This window comes from Chanodichthys erythropterus, chromosome 13, assembly GCF_024489055.1.
Source record: "Chanodichthys erythropterus isolate Z2021 chromosome 13, ASM2448905v1, whole genome shotgun sequence".
In the NCBI taxonomy this organism is placed as follows: Eukaryota; Metazoa; Chordata; class Actinopteri; order Cypriniformes; family Xenocyprididae; genus Chanodichthys; species Chanodichthys erythropterus.
The window spans coordinates 35,792,863-35,814,543 of record NC_090233.1 but is presented as its reverse complement, the minus strand read 5'-3'; the positions used below and the strand labels follow the sequence as shown (position 1 = coordinate 35,814,543).

Here is a 21,681-nt window from a genome sequence, read left to right as displayed (position 1 = left end):
TAAGATTTTTTATGTGTTTTAAAAGATCAGTGTCACATGATCCTTCAGAAATCATTCTAATATTCTGAATTGGTGCTCAAGAAACATATCTTATTCATATCAATGCTGAAAGCGGTTGTGCTGCTTAATATTTTAGTTGGAGCCATTGTTGGATACTTTTATAGCATAAATGTCTTTACTGTCATTTTGCTCAAAAAAAGTTTTAATTTCTTTCTTATCTTTTCTTATCTTACTGACCCCAAAACTTTGAACGGTAGTGGCTATGTTATATTTCTGAATCAGTTTAATACGAATGGTAAACTAAATTTATTCAAATAAACCTAGATAATTACATCCTTTCCTTGGGAATTCAACTTTCTGAACTTATTGTTATTCTGAACTTGATTTATTTACCCATTTATGCTGTAGTTCTTTTTGAATACCATCATTATAATTTTTTTTTTTTTTTTTACAATGAAACCAGCATTTCTGTTTAGTAAACAGGTGAAATCAAATAATACCAGATGAAGCATGTATTCAGTTCAACTCTGTTTTCTCCATAATGAAGTTTATTATGAAATAATGATATAATGTTCTTATTTCAATCATATCACCGAATCAAAAATATTAAACTGATATTTTCCTTTGTAACATAATAATAGTTTCATGTGGCACTTAGTACACATGTGTGACATATTTCTTCCATACTGTCCTCTTACATTTTTTTATGCCCTAATAGGGTCTTTAACACTCCAGCAGAAGCTCTAAAATATAGAAAGAGGATCAAGATGGAAAAAAAGAAAATCACACTATAATAGAATAAATAATGTTTTATAGCAATACTTTAAATATTGTGATTGGACTAAATACTATCCTTTGAAAGTTATCAGACAAAACCCGAATATACCATAAATTAAATTTTGCACAAGTCCCTTTAAGTTGGGAAAAAATAAATATATATATATACTGTATATATAGAGAGAGAACCAAAAACAACCAAATAAATAAAAATAAAAAAACTGAAACGCTATGTCATGCTAATCCTAGCAGCGATAACCAAATTTAACTGACTTAATTTTCGCCTGAGAAGTCACATGGCGGGGTACCAGCTCATGGGGTTGGCATTCGCACATGCCAATGCACCTGTTATGGGAAAATTTGGCAACCAGGCTATTTTGGCACGTTAGAGATGAATTGGCATGTCATTACGAGGTTGATCAGCAGGATTAAAGTCGTCCTGGTCCGAGTATCATTCCCCGTAAAATGAAGACGGGCTCAGAGGTGGAATTATTACTGTTTAACAACTGATCAGGTTTTTCGGTCATCTGACGGATAGGAGAGAGAGAGGAAACAATGATAAAGCCAAAACCGAGACCACAGGATAAACAAGGCTCTGACGTAAACACGCTACAGAGGTCCACTGTTCAGAGCAAAACAGTTCCTCCTTCAGGGTTCTCTGGTCTGTAGTTTTCTCAGGGTACCCAAAAGCTCCACCAAACCAAAACGACTTTAAACTTGATTGATTGTAGGTTTCTCTGCATGTCAAAGTTGTTTCCGATATCCATTTTTCCAGTAGACCGTGATCGGTTTAAGCAACTTGCGTGACAAATTTGCAGATCATGATCCACTGTTTTTTTGAGACCCGTATGAATAGAATTACACAAAAAAAAAACCTGCAATGAACTGAATCTCATGCAAAACAAACTAAAGAGTGCAGCAGGTTCCATCCAAGGAGAAATTGTCCAGGAAAAAAAAAATCTTCAGCTCTGACCAGACGCGAAACTGTTGGAAAAACACGTGATAATGTGGAGTATGAGATCGAGAGAGAAAAAGAGAGATTGAATGAGAGAGAATGCCCCGAATAGTCACAGTGCACGGAGGAACACCAGGGCGGCACTAGAGAGCAAGAGTCATTACGGTGGTTTAGTGCTTTAAAAGGTGAAAATTCGCTTTCCGTCGATTTGTGTAGAGAAGAAACCATAGGTGATTTTTCTTATTTCATAATTTAAAACCTCTCTAAAAAGAGAGTGCTGAGGGATAAAATGTGTGTTTTGCATGTGTGTGTGTTTGCGTGAATGTCTTTTCTGTGAATTACAACATGTCGTGTGCAGAATTCAGTGCAGCCAGCCCGGCGAGGTGTCCCCGTAACCCCAGTAAAAGAAATACGCCTGGTAAACCCCAGTAAAGCAAGGTCTGTCCTCTCTCCTGTAGTTTGTGTGTCGTGTCAGTCCTCCTCAAGTCCCACAGATGTATCTTAAGTAGAATAGTGCTTTTCCAAGTATACAGAGGCCGGTGTATCCAACCCCTGGTGGATGTGTGTACTATTTTTTAAAGGGAGCTAACCGACTGAAGTTCTGCCAGAAGGGTGATGTGCTGCGTTTGGGCTCGTATTCATATCCATCTGCCTGCCCGTAGCCGTCAGGGAGAAGGTACTGCCCGGGGTTCATGGGGTCCAAAGGTGGTGGGTACGCTGGGGGGACCGACCGGCCCACACCTGAGGAGATGGGCACATAGGAAAACACAAAGACTGATGAGAAAATACCCTTGAGAAGGAGTTTACTGTTATGAAAATGGAGTTGGCCGTACTGAAAGAACGGAGTGTGGATCTGGAGGCGAGGTCACGCCGCTCAAACATTCGCATTACAGGAGTAAAGGAGGGTCGAGAGCACGGCAAAGGGATAACTGAGTTTGTGGCCGGTCTTTTGAAAGAGGCCCTCAACCTCGAGAAAACCCCACTCTTAGACCGAGCTCATCGCACCCTTCGCAGCAGACCAACTGACGACAATGAACCACCGCGCGCCTTTGTGGTGAGGTGTCATTATTTCTCTGAAAAAGAGGACATTCTGAAGAAAGCCATAGAAATGCAGTTAGTCACTACAGCCCACGGGGATCGAATACTGATCCTTCCTGATTTCACCCAGACGGTGAGTAAGCAGCGAGCAGCTTTCAATGAGCCAAAGGAGTCCTCTGGTGCAATTTCTGAGTACTTTATGAGTGGCTTTCAGTAACATAGGTGGAGCTGAAACAAGGCTTGTCAGTTGGAATGTACGGGGGCTAAATCACCCAGTGAAACGGAACCAGGGGTGTGTTTGTGTGGGTATGTGTTAGGATGTGGAATATGTATGTAGATCTGTATTAATGTTGTATGTATCTCTGTGTGGTAATAACTGTTGCATAAGGAAAATCAATAAAAATATTGATATAAACAGAGACACGCAAACGGGAGAGCAGGCGTTTCCGTAGGTTTTAAAGGGTTAAATGTAAGAAATTGACATAAATCTAATACAATCTACATAATCTACATTCCATGAGAAACATTATCAGTGTTGGGTGTTATGCATTACTAAGTATAATATATTAATTATATAATTTAATTATTTTTCCCTTGAAAAAGTAAGGGATTACTCTTATCGTTTCTGTCATTTAGTTACTTCTGATTAAATACTATAGACTATAAAACAATTCTATATAAAATAATAGTGGATTTAACATCAGCATTTAATGTCTAGTGTTAAAATGTATGTTTCTAATGTAACCTTCTCCCTTTAAATACTTTGGTCAGTTCAATTTGTACACTTTTATATCATTTATGTGAAAGAATTAGAAAAGCAGTTTCATGTCTATCCTTGTATTGTTTAACTGCTCAAGGTTGATATGGCATTTAGAAAGTACTTATTAATAAGTAATGCAATACTTGTGAGTAATCTGTACAGTAATCTAAATACACTGTTGAAGATGTAATTAGTAGCTAGTATTTATTTACTATTTTAGAGTAACTTACCCAACATTGAACATGATAAGGGTCATACAGGCTCAAAAATGTCATACCTTTCTGTTTGGTGACTCTCCTAACGGTCAAGGCGGCTTGCCTCTTCTGATACTCAGAGATTTCAAACCCTAAGGCAAGAAAATGACAGACAACATTTAGTGTAAAACTTTAACTGCTTTGTGTGAAGAACAGAACAAAGTTTAAATCACTGAGAGTGGTGAACTTGTATGGACCGGCCTGAATTAAAAAAAAATACAAATAAAAAGTTTGTGTTCTATGTAAAAAAAAGAATACAATTTTGAGACAACATGAGGTTGAATAATGACTAAACTGTGATGCAAAAGTTCTCACCAATCTTCTCATCTTCCTGGACCATCTTTCTTTCCTCTTGAAACGCCCGAAGCCAACGGATTTTCTCCTCCAGCTTTTTGGGCAAGAACAGATGGATCTCATCTGTGTCTTTGTTGGCCAGTTTGAATGCATTCTTCACGCTAACGTTAAAATCATCATCTCGGCCGTCGATTGCGTCAATGACCTCATATCGATCCATTTCAATCCGACCCTTATAGTACAGAATATCACGGCGAATGAGATCCTGTTGAAGGAGGAGAGACATTATTAGTATGTCTGTAGTCGGTACTAACAGTCGAGACAAATTACAGACAGAACGAAACTAAATATTATATTATAATATAAATGTAAATTACAAGTACATGGGTCAAAGACATTTAGATGTCCGCATCAATAGAAATTTACAAAAGTGATTTTACATAGAAAGCACATTAAATGCAAGTAAAACATCTACTTTTAAGGTTTCAAATAAGTTTTGGGAGAATAAAAGTCAAAATGTGGGTGAAATAATTTTCCATTGTCATTTAGTGTAACGCTTATATTTATGTAAAAACTGAAACAACACTTATTTTGACCTGTACGTATTAAAATATATAAAAGAATAATTGAACGTACTAAATTTTATTGCATTTTAAATAAGTAAAAAAATTCTTGCTGACAAATGGGCAAAACCTAGGTGTTACGTGTACTGGTGTAGAGAGACGAGGCAGATACGGATATCCACAATACATATACTTCTTTACTTAAACAAGGCAGGAGGCACCAAACATACATTTAACATAAACAGAGAACCGACAAGGAGTGAAAGGAGTGAGTGCAATATATGGGGAGTGCTGACAATAGAGTCCAGGTGCAGGTGATGAGTGATGATGAGGAGCTGAAGAGGGAAGTGAGTGCAGGTGTGGAGAACAGGAAGATCATGGGATATGGAGTCCAGGGGAACAAGGGATCTGTAACAGTACCTCCCCCTCCCTGTAGGCGCGTCCTCGCGCCGTATATGTAACAACCGGGAGGGGGGCGGGCGCCCTGGAGACCTCAAACCGGAGCAGGGGGAGGAGTAAACTGGAGTGGAGGTCTCCAGGGCAGGTCCAAAAACCATGGCGGGTCAGGAGCCGTGGGCAGCCATGGTGGGTCAGGAGCTGAAGGCGGCCATGGAGGGTCAGGGGCCGAAGGCAGCCATGGCGGGTCTGGAGCCGAAGGCGGCCATGGAGGGTCAGGAGCTGAAGGCAGCCATGGAGGGTCAGGGGCCGAAGCCTTCGAGGCGTTGAGCCCAGGCTACGCTGAAGGACCGGCGGGAGATGGCGGAATCCACGGCTCCGCCGACCGAAGCGCAGCCGGGGCTCCAGAAGGCCGCAGTGGAAGCAGGAAGACATACAACAAAACGAACACCGGAGAGAGTGAGGAGGCCAACTGAATCCGAGGGACGGAGTGACGGAGCGGAGACGTAGGAGTGTAGTCCAGAGGGGAGGGCAGGCTGACGAGTGCACAAGGTGTGAGTGGAGGCAGGATGGATACTGGTGAAGCTGGTGGACTGATGGGCAACGGTGGAGCAGAGGGAGGTTGGAGCCGGGGTGAAGGTAATCGCCCAGAGGTCCGAGGTGGAGATCTGGGCGAGGGGGCTTGAGGTGGAGGTTCAGTGTAAACATAAATGGGAGGAGGCGGGAGAGGGAGGCAGGGAGGGAAAACAGTCTTTGGGCTGGATATTACAATAACACAGTTCATAATAGGAGTGAGGCTCGGCGGCGGCGGCGGCTGGAGCGGCGGCGGCTGGAGCTGAGGGCTCGTAGGCGGCGGCTGGAGCTGAGGGCTCGTAGGCGGCGCTGGAGCTGAGGGCTCGTTCATTCCCTCAAATACAATTAAGATCCCCACAGGCACTGGAGCTGGCTCTGTGGGGACTGGAGCGGGCTCTGGAGATACTGGAGTGGGCTCTGGAGATACCGGAGCGTGCTCTGGAGACACCGGAGCGCGCTCTGGAGAGACTGGAGCGGGCTCTGGAGAGACTGGAGCGGGCTCTGGAGAGACTGGAGCCGCTTTCTTCCTCCTCCTCCGCTTACTGGGCCCAGTAGAGGAATGTGGGTCCAGCATGGGCAGGCAGGGAGTTCGCTGGACAGGTATGCGGAGGAAGCCGGAGATTGACTGACTGGCCCGGCCAACCGCGTTTCTGGATGGACTGGACGACAACACTTATCCCAAACCTTATCCACGCAGAATTTGGAGCCATTTAACGGATAGTGTCGTCATCCAATCCATCCAAAAACAGGGAGATCAAAACTACTTCAGGCCAGTCAGACAAATAAGCGAGCTCAACAAACTCCTCCACATACCTCTCCAGCGAATGACCCACCTGAAGGAGCCCGATAAGCCGCTCGCCAGCTGACAGGGTTGTAGTGTGAGGCATGGGAGAAGTTGGAGCCTGGGAGACCGAGAATCCCTCCATGTTGTGGAAATCCAGTCGGTTTAAGGTCGGTTCTTCTGTTACGTGTACTGGTGTAGAGAGACGAGGCAGATACGGATTTCCACAATACATATACTTCTTTATTTAAACAAGGCAGGAGGCACCAAACATACATTTAACATAAACAGAGAACCGACAAGGAGTGAAAGGAGTGAGTGCAATATATGGGGAGTGCTGACAATAGAGTCCAGGTGCAGGTGATGAGTGATGATGAGGAGCTGACGAGAGAAGTGAGTGCAGGTGTGGAGAACAGGAGGATCATGGGATATGGAGTCCAGGGGAAAAGGGATCTGTAACACTAGGATAGTGGCAAAGTTTAAAAATGTGAAATTGCAAGTAATTAGCATTTGGGGTAAAGTCTTTAAAGGTGCCATCGAATGTTTTTTTACAAGATGTAATATAATGTAATATATCTAAGGTGTCCCATGAATGTGTCTGTGAAGTTTCAGCTCAAAATACGCCATAGATTTTTTTTAATTAATTTTTTTAAATGCCTATTTTGGGGCATCATTAACTATGCACTGATTCAGGGGCTGCTGGCCCTTTAAATCTCGTGCTCCCTGCCCATCGAGCTCGCGACTCTATAATACAGTGCATTTACAAAGTTCACAAAGCTAATATATCCCTCAAATGGATCTTTACAAGATGTTCGTCATGTATGCTGCATGCATTCTTCGGATCATGTGAGTATAGTATTTATTTGGGTGTTTATATTTGATTCTGAATGAGTTTGATAGTGCTCTGTGGCTAACAGGCTAAAGCTAACATTACACACTGTTGGAGAGATTTATAAAGAATGAAGTTGTGTTTATGAATTATACAGACTGCAAGTGTTTAAAAATGAAAATAGCAACGGCTCTTGTCTCCGTGAATACAGTAATAAACGATGGTAACTTTAACCACATTTAACAGTACATTAGCAACATGCTAACGAAACATTTAGAAAGACAATTTACAAATATCACTAAAAATATCATGATATCATGGATCATGTCAGTTATTATTGCTCCATCTGCCATTTTTCACTATTGTTCTTGCTTGCTTACCTAGTCTGATGATTCCATTGTACACATCCAGACGTTCTGCCCTTGTCTAATGGCTTGAACGTGGGCTGGCATATGCAGATATTGGGGGCGTACACCCCGACTGTTACGTAACAGACAATATTATGTTGAGATTCGCCTGTTCTTCGGAGGTCTTTTAAACAAATTAGATTTATATAAGAAGGAGGAAACAATGGTGTTTGAGACTCACTGTATGTCTTTTCCATGTACTGAACTCTTGTTATTCAACTATGCCAAGGTAAATTTAATTTTTGAATCTAGGGCACCTTTAATATGGCATAAATAGATTTTTTATTGTAAATATCCCTGACAAGATTGTTACACTGAATGACAATTTAGTGGTGTCTTTTGTAAATCATGGTAAAAATGTATATTTAATTTTTGCTCATAAAAAAAAAATTATTAACAGGACCCATTCTGATGTATTGAAAAACAACAACAACAATTCAAAGCTGCATTACAAAACCCTTTTTAGTCTTTGACATATATGTAAGATAGGATGTGTGTGTCACCTTTTTATTAGAGATTACAGTAATTTGTATTACAAGTCTCCTAACATGTTCTGCGTGTTCATTAAAATACTTTTGAAACAATAAGTAACTGGATATAAATAGTAAGACTGCTAATTGGTTGGCTGGTCTGGGTACACTCATATCAGTCTTGTGAGAAACAGGTGCTGATGGTCTCTGTTTTTGTGTTGCTGAACTGTCTGTGTAAGTCAAAAGGTGCTGAAGAGAGCTGTTTTTGCACCTTTGTGGAGAAACTAAAAATGGGCCATGTGCTTTGAGCTTGAGGGTGTTTGGAGGACAGTGAAACACAAACGGCTTCTACTTTCAGCTAGTATCCAAATCATAAATCCTCAGTTGTGCTACACCACTATATTTTAATCAGTTATTTGCTTCTCCATGCCTGTCTGTTTCAATTGTGCATCTTGGCTCTCCAAGTGAAAGTTACAGTGTTCAATGTGCTGAAACATCATCGGCTGCCTGCTTCCTTCCCTCAAAGATCCCTACTCCTCAAAAATGAAAAACAGGACTGCAAGAGTCATGCCTGACCCCTCAAATCTATCTATCTAGAAATATCACTTTCTTTTTCACCTGTACTCTTATTTCCAGATCCATGTGTCCCAGTTAATGCGGACACCTACTTTATCATCAACTGAACTTAGAGTGTTATTCTTGCCTTCATCCCCTCTTTCTCTTACCTTCTTGCAGAGAACCATCTGATGATCGAAAAGGAAGAAGATTCTGGTTTGGCTGCGTCCATATGGTTGATATATCCAGGACATCTCCCCAGTGTACACAAGCTCTGAGCTCCTGTCCAGAATATCCTCACCCTGCACACACACAATAACAAATGAATCATTACATCTGACACCACTGAGACTCTGATGTCTTCATGTCTCAGTCAAATCATACATGAAGCCTGTGGTGCAGGTTGCACGTCAATAACAAGCATCAAACCTGTGCCATAGATGTCAGATTTCATTAGAAACTGGATAGAAAAATTATATTTTTTTTAAAAAAAAAAAAAAAAAAAATATATATATATATATATATATATATATATATATATATATATATATAGATATAGATATAGATATATATATATATATATATATATATATATATATATATATATACTATTTGTCAAAGTTTGGAATATTTAAAATTAAATGTTTTAGAAAGTCTCTGCTCACCAAGGCTGCATTTATTTGATCGAAAATCAAGTACAATTAATGCACTTGCCCCGCCTCAGATTTCATATAGTTGATTGGTGACGAACATGAAGCAGGGCACAACTCACTGCGTGATGTAGCCTATAGAATGCAGTTAGAATGCCCATAAAATTGAAGATATTAGGGCAAAAATGCCCCTATATGACTTTTTGTCTCATTTTTATATCATGTTAGTTAAAGGGATAGTTCACCCAAAAATGAAAATTTGATGTTTATCTGCTTACCCCCAGTGCATCCAAGATGTAGGTGACTTTTTTTCTTCAGTCGAACGCAAATTATGATTTTTAACTGCAACCGCTGCCCTCTGTCAGTCAAATAATAGCAGTGATTGGGAACTTGAACAATAAGAGTCGAAAAAACTTCCATAGACAAATCCAAATTAAACCCTGCGGCTCGTGACGGCACATTGATGTCCTAAGACACGAAACGATCGGTTTGTGCGAGAAACCGAACAGTATTTATATAATTTTTTACCTCTTATACACCACTATGTCCAACTTCGTTCAGCTTCCGGTTAGTGAGGTCTGACAACGGAAGTGATGTCTCGCGCTCATTGAAGTATATGGGCCAGACATCACTTCCGTCATCACAACGCGTTTTTTGACCTCACTAACTGGAAGCTGAACGAAGTTGGACATAGTGGTGTATTAGAGGTAAAAATTATATAAATAATGTTCGGTTTCTCGCACAAACCGATCGTTTTGTGTCTTAGGACATTAATGTGTCCTCACGAGCCGCAGGTTTTAATTTTGATTTGTCTAAGCAAGTTTTATTTACTGTTATAGTTGAAGTTCCCATCTACTGCTATTATGTGACTGACATACGGCAGCGGTTGCAGTTAAAAATCATAATTTGCGTTCGACTGAAGAAAAAAAGTCACCTACATCTTGGATGCACTGGGGGTAAGCAGATAAACATCAAATTTTAATTTTTGGGTGAACTATCCCTTTAAGCTTAGTTTAGTGTATATAGTTAAGCAATACTGGATGAGTAACAAGCACAACATCACACAAGTGCTGAGGGTTGTACCTAGTCTTTTAATGAGTCATGGGTGTGTTTTGGGCATAACGTGCAATAAGCCAATTAGAGTGTCATCTCCCATTCCCTTTGCTCTTGCACCATGGCGGATTGCTATTTACATGGTGGAATACAGACACCCTCAACTTGACGAGTCAGTTTAAATACATGTGTGTATTGCCACAATTGGTCAAATAATTAGCCAATTTCATTCGTCATTCATCATTACTGGAAATAGGTCCTTCTGATACATGCAGGGACTATCCATTATGACGTAGGCATTTTTATCTTTATGTACACAATAATAACATTGTAATTCTATTATTTTTAATATTTGGCATGTTTGAGTGCTGTTGGGCATCCCTATGTGTGTAACAAGCAGAGTGTATGCACGTTGTGCACCCATATATAGGTGCATATAACTAACACGCCCTTTAAATAACAAAAAAATACTGTGCCATTGACTTTAGACCAGGTTTTTGTTGGTCAATGGTGCAGTTGTTTTTAGTTGCCTCAAAATAGCAACACGGCAACAATGCGCCTGAACACACCTCGTTTTCAGACCAGCATGCCCACGGGCGAACATATGGGCATGAGTGCATTTACTATTTAAACAACGTGGCACAGGACATGAAAATAATAACTGCGTCAGGCTGAAACTAGCAAAAAACACTGCGCCTGGCGTCGCATTGCGCCGGGTCTATGATAGGGCCCAATGACTTACTCATTTAGACATTTACCGCCACCTACTGGCAATTTTAGTGTCTTATTTAGAGTATAATTTCATTAAAAAAATGTATTTCATATTTCCACATTAATAAAAAAACATCAAAGGTATAGCTCACACAAATTCTCACTCATTTACTTGCCCTCATGGCATGATTCTATGTTGAATCAAATATTTTTTTCTAAAGTTACTTTTTGTAATGTCTATTTGATGCTTTTGTCATTTAACACAATAATGACATTAAATTATCTTAAAACAAATTTTCAGATTCAACTCTTTCCATTGCTCTCTTTTATATCTTATATCCTGCTAATTAACTTGGTCTGAAAAGCTTTAGCCACACACCTCCCAGTCCAGTACAGAGGCCTGCCATTGGGCGATTTTGTCAATGTTCTCAAGCCTTCGTTTGCGTTCGTTGATTTGCTGAGTGACATTTCTCATTACAGCTAGCGCAGCAGCCACGTACCGATAATCACTGGGAGAGAAAGGAAAAAGAGTGAGCAAAAGAGAAGAGAAAAAATGAGGGCTGTCAAAATGATAAGTGGAAAGCAGATATGTCAGTTCAAAATTCGTCGTTTACACTGTCATATATTTTGTGGGCCATTATCTGCATGATGCACCTGGAGTTAGCATATCCATGTTTCTGTGTGTACCTGTGTTCTTGTACTGTGTATTTCAGTAACTCTGCCAGCTGTAGAGGGTATTTGCAGATTTTCTGGACTGGAGTGAGCAGGTAGCCGTCAATGGCGATGTCGATCATCTGCTGGACCAATCGACATGCTTCAAAGAAGTGCTGGTATCGTGCGTCTCGCATGAGACGTGTGAGCTCCATGCAGGCGTCAACGTGGTTGTTACAGTATTCCGAGTAGATCCAGAATCCATCTTGCTGTAAATAAAAATATAAAAACATTAAAAAAAAAAAAAAAAAAAAATCTGACTCATTGTGTACATGTCAATGATTTTCTGTGTTTGAATACAGACGTGTTCCAAAAAGCAGGGTCCGATCTCACTGAGATGTGGTTCTTCCGTGTTAAACTGTTTCTCCAGGTCTCTGACAAAGCTTAACTGGAATCTGTAAATGTCTTCGATATTTCCAAATATCACTTTCAGCTGGTCATCATTAAACATGTCTCGCCTCTTTTTACACTGACGGAGATACCCCTGAAGCACAAACACAAATACATACACAGATTTACACTACTGTTCAAAAGTCCCTTGTTCTTACTAAGGCTGAATTTATTTAATCAAATATACAGTAAAACAGTCATATTGTCAAAAATCATTACAATTCAAAATAACTGTTTTCTATTTTAACACATTTAAACATCATTAATTCCTGTGACGGCAAAGCTGAATTTTCAGCATCATTACTCCAGTCTTCAGAGTCACATGATCCTTCAGAAATCATTCTAATATGACGATTTAGTGCTCAAGAAACATTTCTAAATATGTCACGTTCTCATTCTCAGAAGAGCAAATTATCCGAGCTATCCACATACAGTTCATATTTGCATACTTTTACTGTGTTAACATTTGTCTCAATTGTGTTTATGTATATTTCTCCTCAGGAATTTTAGGAGACACATTTGAGACAGTTGAAGATCATCAAATATACAAAGATGATCAATGAAGTCTCCGGAGCTGTGAAAGAGCTGGTATGTGTTTATTACCTCACAGATGTCCTTCAGGTGTTTGATGTAATGTCGTTCTGTGCTCATGATTTCATTGATGACATTGGCCCTCATCTGGTCCCGGTTCTGGGTGGGCTGGCCCAGACACAGACAGTCGGTGCTGGGGTTCGGACTGGCCTCAGCGTGGCCATTCTGCACCTCGCTGGAGCTTTCGGCAGCCTCGACCGCTGTGTTTTCCTCCTGATTTACCCATAACTAGAACACACACACATTAAGACAGACATGACTTGATCTTCATGTCCTGTTATCATCAATTAAAGTAATCACGATAATTGTGCTCACATTCGATTAGCATTCGGCTCAGAGCATCCAAAGTTAACAGACTGCATGATTGCTTTCATAAGGTCATTAAAGTGTCTAGATGTTGCTTTAAAAGCTTCAGGGGTTAAAGTTACATTGATGTGAAATAGAGTCAGTGTGTGCCCTCTGGTGGCATCAGTCCAAACTACATATTACCACATTAGACTTACAACATTTACAAAAGTAAACACTTACAAAATCTGTTTTCCAAAGGACATAAAAGAATCTGCAATTGGACCTGTTACACTGCTGCCAAGATATACACGCACACACACACACAAGCCAAGAGATGGAAAGAGAAGGAGGGCGATACAGATGTGCACAGTTAGGAGCTTGGTATGTGTGTGTGTTTGGTTGAGAGAATCTGATGTAATTTTATTTGCCCTGATTATGTAACTTATCATTTGCTTTCCCAGGTGAGCCATCTGATGTGAACGCACATGCCTGCATATACACAAACTCTCTTTCTCTCACACACTCGCACAATAAAAACCCATGAATATGCAGACATTTTCACTACTTTTAAAGTTTTACAACAAGCTCTTTAGATTTTAAAGGTGCATATAAGATGTTTAAAAGGATGTGAGATAACCCCAAAATGAAAATTCTGTTATCATTTATAATCATTTACCTTATGTCATTCCAAACCTGTATGAGTTACTTCATCTGTGGAACAAAAAAAGAAATATTTTGAAGAATATTGGTAATCAAATGGTTTCCATTTACTTCCATTAATTTGTCAAAAACTTCTCAAAATTTCCCAAAGCATCTTCTATTGTGTTCTGCAGAAGAAGAAGAAAAAGTCATACATATTTTGAATCACATGAGGGTGAGCAAATGGTGACAGAATTTTCATTTTTGGGTGAACTATCCCTTTAAACTCATGTACACTCATAAGATGAAGACTCCAGTCATATCAAAGAAACATAAACAAAAATAATTGTTGACATTTTAGTCCCTTAATTAAAGGTGCAATATGTAAGAATTTTGCAGTAAAATATCCAAAAACCACTAGGCCTGTGTTATATATTTTGTTCACTTGAGTACTTACAATATCCCAAATGTTTGCAACTATTTGTAAATCGTGAGAAAATTGCAATTTTAACCAAGGCTCCGGGACGTGTGAGGAGTCGCCTGTCAATTGCGTCATACCCACGTTACCCTCGGTTTCCGGTTTTATTTTGTAGAAACCATGGAAAAACCAAAGCCACTTTAATATTTTCATGTTTTAGATAGGCAAGGGAACAACTGTTTTGATATATTTATAGACAGAAAACTAATTGTTGTTATATAGCTCAGCACATTTAGTCTAATTGTTTAAATCTAATTTTCTTGATTTTTTGCAAGTACCATGCTTTACCATGCCTCAGAGAAAAGTCAAGTCAAGTCACCTTTATTTATATAGCGCTTTTTACAATGCAGATTGTGTCAAAGCAGCTTTACATTGATAACTGGTACATTATTTTGGCTGCACAGCAGCTCTTAAAGAATAGTGTCAATGCCGGCAGATCAAAGCACTGTTGAATATCAAATGTCAAGTCAAATGTCAAGTGTCCCCAACTAAGCAAGCCAAAGGTGACAGCGGCAAGGAAACCAAACTCAGTGACATCAAAAACATTATTTTGTGAAGTAGCTAACATAGCATAATCAGATGCAGCTTTATTTTTAGTAACAGTAATACAGCATTTTCTCCATCATACATTTTAAAATGAATTGCATGCCATTTATCAACACAAGCCATCCAGCATTTAATATGATATTCTAAAATCAATCTATCTTACTGCAGTGTACAACAGTGTCTCACAGCAGTTGCCGAGCGAATGCACAGAGTAACGTTATTACATCACAACTCTCAAATGTATCTTATATGATAAACAGAGCTGTGTTACCTCATACTCATGACCGGAAAAGCGGAAGCGGCGCTGGCGACTGTGTCATAATAAAAGTTCCGCTGCTCGTGAGGCGTGTGTTGCTCAATCGCTCCAGCGGCCTCGTTCAGCTCCCACAACACTCTGTCCTGCGCCGCTTCATACTACAGTAACGTTAATAATCGCATCCATGAGCATGATTTCTTCCCGAGCCCTATCCCAATTGTTTTCCACCGGATGTGAGGTGAAGACCACATGTCCCAAGATTCCACGCTCAAACTTGGCGTCATCAAGCTAAGCCTTTGTTTTGAATAGGCTTCTAGCGACCTCTAGCGACAGAAAATACTACATATTGCACCTTTAAAGCAATAGATCTCACAAAAATTAAAATTTGGTCATCACTTACTCACTCCGATGTTGTTTCAAACCTGAATGACTTTACTTCTTTTGTGGATCATTAAAGTTTTAAAGGAAATATTGTTCCCTTTTTTCCTTGCATTTACAATGAATGTGGGCTAAAGTGTTCAAGCTTCAAAAAGCATGTCACAAATGCACCATAAAAGTATCATAAAATTAGCACATATCTCTTTCATCCAAGTTTTCTTAAGTCACACTACTGTATAATAGCTTATGTGACAAAAAGACTGACATTTACACTGTTACTCACTGAGAATCTTCCTCTCCAGTGAGCAGTTAACCACTGTGACCAAATCATTGAGTCAGTGAGAACCAGATCAGTCCAATTTGTGAATGATTCATACAGACCTGTTTTGAATGTGAATGAATCATGCGGACCAATTCAACTCCAAATAATGATTCAGACATTTCTAAAGAATCTTTTTACAGAAAACAGCATACAAGTTTGGAACAACATGACAATGAGTAAAGACAGAATTTTCATTTTGGGTGAACTGTCCCTTTAAGCCATATTCCTCATGGAAACCCCAGTTTAGTTGATTTCAGGTTTTGTTATCCTTGTAGGGACATTTGGATTGCACAGAGAAAGCAAAATCTGACCCACACACACACACACACACACACACACCGATGACCTGATCTAGAGTCCCAAACACTGGGGAAAAAAAAGAAGACAAAATTAAAAATAGATTTTCATAAATACATAAGCCTGTCACAGATTCAATTCACCCTGAAACCATGTCCTGCATAACTCCCTCGCCCTCTCTCTTTCTCTCACACACTCTTGTTTCTACACAGAGTCATGGATATGTCATCTAATCTCTTGAAGGATGCTTCTCAGATTAAGATCTCATTAAAATCTCAAATTATACTCTTATACCTAGAAATCTCTGCCTCAGCGCAACTTTCCAGTGCATTAGCCTTGCTAGCTGTCCATCCTCATCCTCATCAAACGAAAGGCTTAGTTTAGTGATCCTGCTGCCCGGGTACACAATGTGTGTATGTGTGTGTTGCTACGGCTGTGTGTTCAAAAAAAAATAGAGGAATCGGAAGAACACTGATGACGCAGATGTTGCACACACACCTGCGCACACATACACACACATATAAACTTCCATCTTCTCTTTCCTTCCTCTCAGTGTCCAATCTATTTTAGCCTCTCTCTCTTTTACTCTCTCACCCTCTCCTCCCAGAGCAATCTGTTTTACTCTCTCACCCTCTCCTCCCAGAGCAATCTGTTTTTTTGTTTTGTTTTTTGTCTGTTCTTCTCTCCTGTCCTCTAATGAAAAGTGACGTCTCATTTTATGCTTCATGACTCAACCTCACTGAACAGTGAAGAGAAACACAAGACACAGCAGAACCGAGGATACAGTGTAAAGGTGTCAGCATCTTACACCAAAAATCAAACTAACCCTTGCAGGTGACATTAATACAACATTTATCAATCTCTTTTACTTGGGTACCTCCAATTATTATATTCACTAATCCTTCTCAGATGTACTATTCACGAGTTCACCTGTCTATACACCTGTCTTAATAGTTAATGGTAAACAAACTTGGCTTGTTGTCCTTGACAGAGACTCGAACTTGAGGCTCGGCTCGGCTCGAGCTCTGAGGTCCACTCCCCTAAAACGGTACTACATAGATGGAGTAGATGCCGGAAGAATTGTCACTGGGACAGCGCAAGGACTGCTGCTTATATAAGCTCATAATGATGATTGACAGGACTGAACGTTTAGGCTCCTCCCAAAACCCGAATATACGATCTGAACTTCATTTAAAATATCTGAGGTAAGTTCACAATTAGCAACTGGTCAAACACATAACGACTAAAGATTAAAACTTAATTCAACTGAATACATTTGTTAGCTTCAGCAAACAGAAGTGCCACAAGCTCAAATCGGATTTTGTGGTTTTTGCTGCGCCGCTACTAAATATACACAACACTGCAAAATAAATTACATTGTATAGTAATATTAGGTCCTTGAAGGTAAGGGAAACATTTGCAGAAACCCAATGTGTTTAAAAAATAGCACACACTATATATACCTATACCAATATACACACACGCACACACACACTTAGCAAAAAAAAGAAACTCACATTCAACTGCTTTTATTTCCAGCAAATTTCTTAACATGTGTAAATATTTGTATGAACATCAACATCTGAGACATAAACTGAACAAATTTCACAGACAAATGAGGAACAGAAATAGAATAATGGGTCCCTGAATTGGGGGGGGCAATATTAAAAATAGCAGACAAATAACAGTCTCTTTAATGTCCTAAGTTATTGGAACTGTGACATTAATTGTCTACTACCTGTTGAACAAGCATGAAAAACATTGTTTAAATGCTTTTTGTAGTCTGGACTTGCATGGTCCTCTGATGGCTTTCCTAAAGACAAAAGAATAAAAACATTTATTATTTAACTTCATCTAGTTAAAGGGTTAGTTCACCCAAAAATGAACATTCGGTCATTAATTACTCACCCTCATGTTGTTCCAAACCTGTAAGACCTTTGTTTGTCTTCGGAACACAAATTACGATATTTTTGATGAAATGCGAGGGAATCTGATCCACACAGGCAGCAACGACATTGCACTTTTTTGAGGTCCAGAAAGGTACTAAAGACATTGTTAAAACCATCGACGTGACTACAGTGGTTCAACCTTAATATTATGAGCGACTATAATACTTTTTGTGCAAAAAAACAAAACAAAAATAACGACTTTATTCAACAAATTCGTCTGTCCCCTGTCACACTGCAACACTATTTGCGTTGCAGAGCTTCAGTGTTTACATCTAAACGGTGTCTCAGTATTCAGATATAAACACTGAAGCTCTGCAATGACAATAGTGTAGCAGTATGACAGAGGACAGAGGAATTTTTTTTGAATAAAGTCATTATTTTTGTTTTGTTTTTGCGCACAAAAAGTATTATCGTCGCTTTATAATATTAAGGTTGAACCACTATAGACACGTTGACAGTTTTAACAATGTCTTTAGTACCTTTCTGGACCTCAAAAGGTGCAATGTCGTGCAATACCGAAGACAAACGAAAGTCTTACGGGTTTGGGGCGACATAATGGTGAGTACTTAATGACAGAAATTTCATTTTTGGGTGAATTAACCCTTTAATGCACATTGTTTAATGCGTCTGTGCATGTTGAAATTAACATTAGCCAAGCTTAGTAAGTGATGAAAAAATCTTTTGTAATTAATGCAGTTAGCTAATGTTACACAATAGAACATTATTGTAATGTGTTACTCAGATAGCTGGACAACTAATGTAAACTGCTACTTTTCTAATTATACAATAGCCCACAGAACATTTAGAAATGACACGGAACTAAAAACTTGACCTTTTTCAATACACGCATATCAAAACTACATATGTAAACAATGGCGGAGCCACAATGCTAGCTCAAATTATGCTGCATCGTACTTAAACAGTTAATGTAAAGAAATACAAATAATTCAAATGGGACTAATGTTATTTACTTACCAGAATCAAAATGTGTGCTGCATATCCTGGAGTTGCTAGTTGGTATCCAGCCTTCTCGCTTCACTCCTGAAATCCAGGCATCACATCGTTTTTCATAAATCGAAACACTTTCATTTCCAAAAGTAGGTTCCAAAAGTTCCGGGCCTGAGGGAGCATCCAACCACTGGGCAACAAGGATCTAATTTTAATTTTGATATTTTATCACAATCTGACTGTGCATCAAGTGCCTCACGATGTTTTGAATGTGCTCGACAACTAACTGGGAAAAATCCAAGGAACAAAGATGTCACTTCCTAAAACCGACAAATAGCCTTTAAAATGGTCTATTTGTAGTATTCAGAAACCGTTGTTATCAGTGACACCTGTGGTCATTAAATGAACTGCAGCCAGCAACTTATTCGTGCTCGCACACATGCACACGTAACGTACAAGAGACTGTAGGTGATTCAAGGCCCCGATATACTCTCGACAAAGTTATTTTTCCTTCTTCGCTTAGAAGTAAAAAGTTGATAGTGAACATCTCGACGCAGTTGACGCTGCTGAGAGTGACGTTTAGATCTAAATTACAAAATAAACACAACAAAAATGACAGTGGTTAAGAAAGCATCTGATCATAGCAATCTGCACCAGCTCCACGATTTACAAGCATCAGGTCTACAGATGAGGTAATTAAAATTACACTGTTATTATAGTTTGATTATAAAGTATATTTCTGACTAAAGACTACAGACCATCTGGCTATGTGAGGCTATATTTTGAATTAATACCTTTTCTTTTGTTATGACACATTGACATTACAGTACAGAATAGCTATTTCGGCATTTTCCTGAATATTGTATAAGTATTAAGTATTGTATAATATCCAATGTATTGTATATACTGTATATATTACTATATATATTTCCCGGCAAGTCAGGCCAGGCCAGAAATTACACACTGCAGTCGGGATAAAAGAAAATATTTAAAAATAAAAATGCATTCCTCAGATTTCAGCTGTGTTTGTCTATATATATATATATATATATATATATATATATATATATATATATATATATAAAACTTTCAGCTCCGCTATCAGCTCCACTGTACGCTGCTGATTTTCGTATGCAGGCAGTGTGTGTTGTGCGTGTGGACTGTGAATAAACAGTGAGCAATGATTTCTGATGACACGAGAGCTCCAGGTCTCAGCAGGAGAGAGATACCAAACCTGCAGGCCAGCGCCACCAACTGGTGTGACATAATGCTTTCAGACTCTACCCCATCTATCTCTCTCACACTCATTCTCTTCCTGTCTATTTCTCCTTGTCCTTTCTCAGTGTTGCATAAGAGATGCCCAAAGGGTCAGAATAAAGACCATGCTGGACAGATTGATATAGTGTGTGTGCGTGCGTACGTGTGTATGTATTAAATATGTATCTGTCTGTGTGGACACAGGTGATATTCTCTGTACAGCGAAGAGATTTTCTCACACCTGTCATGCCCGAGAGAGTGGCTTACACAACCTGCCATCTGCGTAAGTGTGTTTTTGGGAAGGAAGGGGGGATAGATGACTGTTAGAAAAGAGAGGAAAGAGATAAAGGGGGAACTGAGAAATTCACTTAGGAAGCTCTAGGTATGTAGCAAAAGTTAAGACCAAGTTACATAAAAGTTCCATTAAAGAGCACTCCACCTTTACGAACACGCTCCTCTCTCATAAGCACATCTCTATCCTACACCTCCTGTCACCCATGATCCTCACTAAAAGGATTTATGTTCATATTTTAGTACTAAGCTTGGGATTTTTCAGAAAGCAAACCGATGGATCACAGAAGCAAAAAGTTTGAGCTTTTGACCACAACTGCAGTGGACTTACAATCTATAAAACCTGACTTGCATAAAATGACATTACAATTATTACTGCTAATACAATTTTTTTTAATACTGATAAGAACAAATATTATAAGATGATATTTTGAGAGTCCTTGTTAGGTATGTTGCCTGGAGGCAACACTGTCACAATGGAAAGAAATTGGCTGATGTCACAAAGAAAAAGAAAAAAAAATCTAATAAAATTGGCTACTAAATTCATTCGATTTTTGAAAATGTATTTAAATGTTATTACATAAAATCTTTAAATATATTAAATCTAAGAAATAACTATAAACAAATGTTAATATATTTAACATAAATATACACAATTCTTCATATACACTACCGTTCAAATGTTTGGGCTTAGTTGGATGATTTTATTTAATATTTTTAAAGAAGTCTCTTATGCTCACCAATGCTGTTTTTATTTGATTAAAAATACAGTAAAAACAGTAATTTATCTTAATTATGTCAGATAAAACTTAAGCAAAACATGGTGAGGTCAAAGTGTCTGAATAATTTTTGGTAACAGATTTTTATCAATTTTACTGGTAGTCCACTGTATGAAGAATTTTTGAGTATAATATTTCACAGTTTACTTTATTTTGCAACCCTCAAATGAACTATAGTGTCCTGATATATCAAATATATCAAAAATGGCAGAATAATTTTTGGTTTAACTATATATATATATATATATATATATATATATATATATATATATATATATATATATATATATATATACACACACACATATATATATATATATATATATATATATATATATATATATAGTAAAGCATAAACAAAATGCTTCATACAATTACATAGTTAACTTTTTTATATGAGTTATATGAGCATATAAGGTGTTCATCATAGTTATACAATAACCATTTCCCCCAAAATAATTAAGCATACATAAAAATATTAATATAACAATAATG

General features: G+C 38.6%; 1 protein-coding gene across 4 annotated transcripts in view; it reads right to left on the bottom strand.

Annotated features, from left to right (window-relative positions):
* Positions 1–155: 155 nt before the first annotated feature.
* arhgef9a (Cdc42 guanine nucleotide exchange factor (GEF) 9a) overlaps positions 156–21,681 on the bottom strand; it is a 40,223-nt gene continuing 18,697 nt past the window's right edge. For 2 of the 4 annotated variants that reach the window (XM_067407881.1, XM_067407883.1), the window contains 8 exons: positions 12,771–12,986; positions 12,082–12,261; positions 11,754–11,986; positions 11,446–11,575; positions 8,823–8,954; positions 4,100–4,343; positions 3,808–3,876; positions 156–2,473 (listed from right to left, as the gene is read on the bottom strand). In XM_067407881.1, the coding sequence (XP_067263982.1) occupies positions 2,301–2,473; positions 3,808–3,876; positions 4,100–4,343; positions 8,823–8,954; positions 11,446–11,575; positions 11,754–11,986; positions 12,082–12,261; positions 12,771–12,986 (1,377 nt within the window). In that variant the 3' untranslated portion in view covers positions 156–2,300. Of the gene's footprint in view, positions 2,474–3,807; positions 3,877–4,099; positions 4,344–8,822; positions 8,955–11,445; positions 11,576–11,753; positions 11,987–12,081; positions 12,262–12,770; positions 12,987–15,365; positions 15,380–17,700; positions 17,776–18,886; positions 19,130–21,681 lie in introns of those variants that run through there. The other 2 variants (XM_067407884.1, XM_067407885.1) reach the window with 2 other exon arrangements.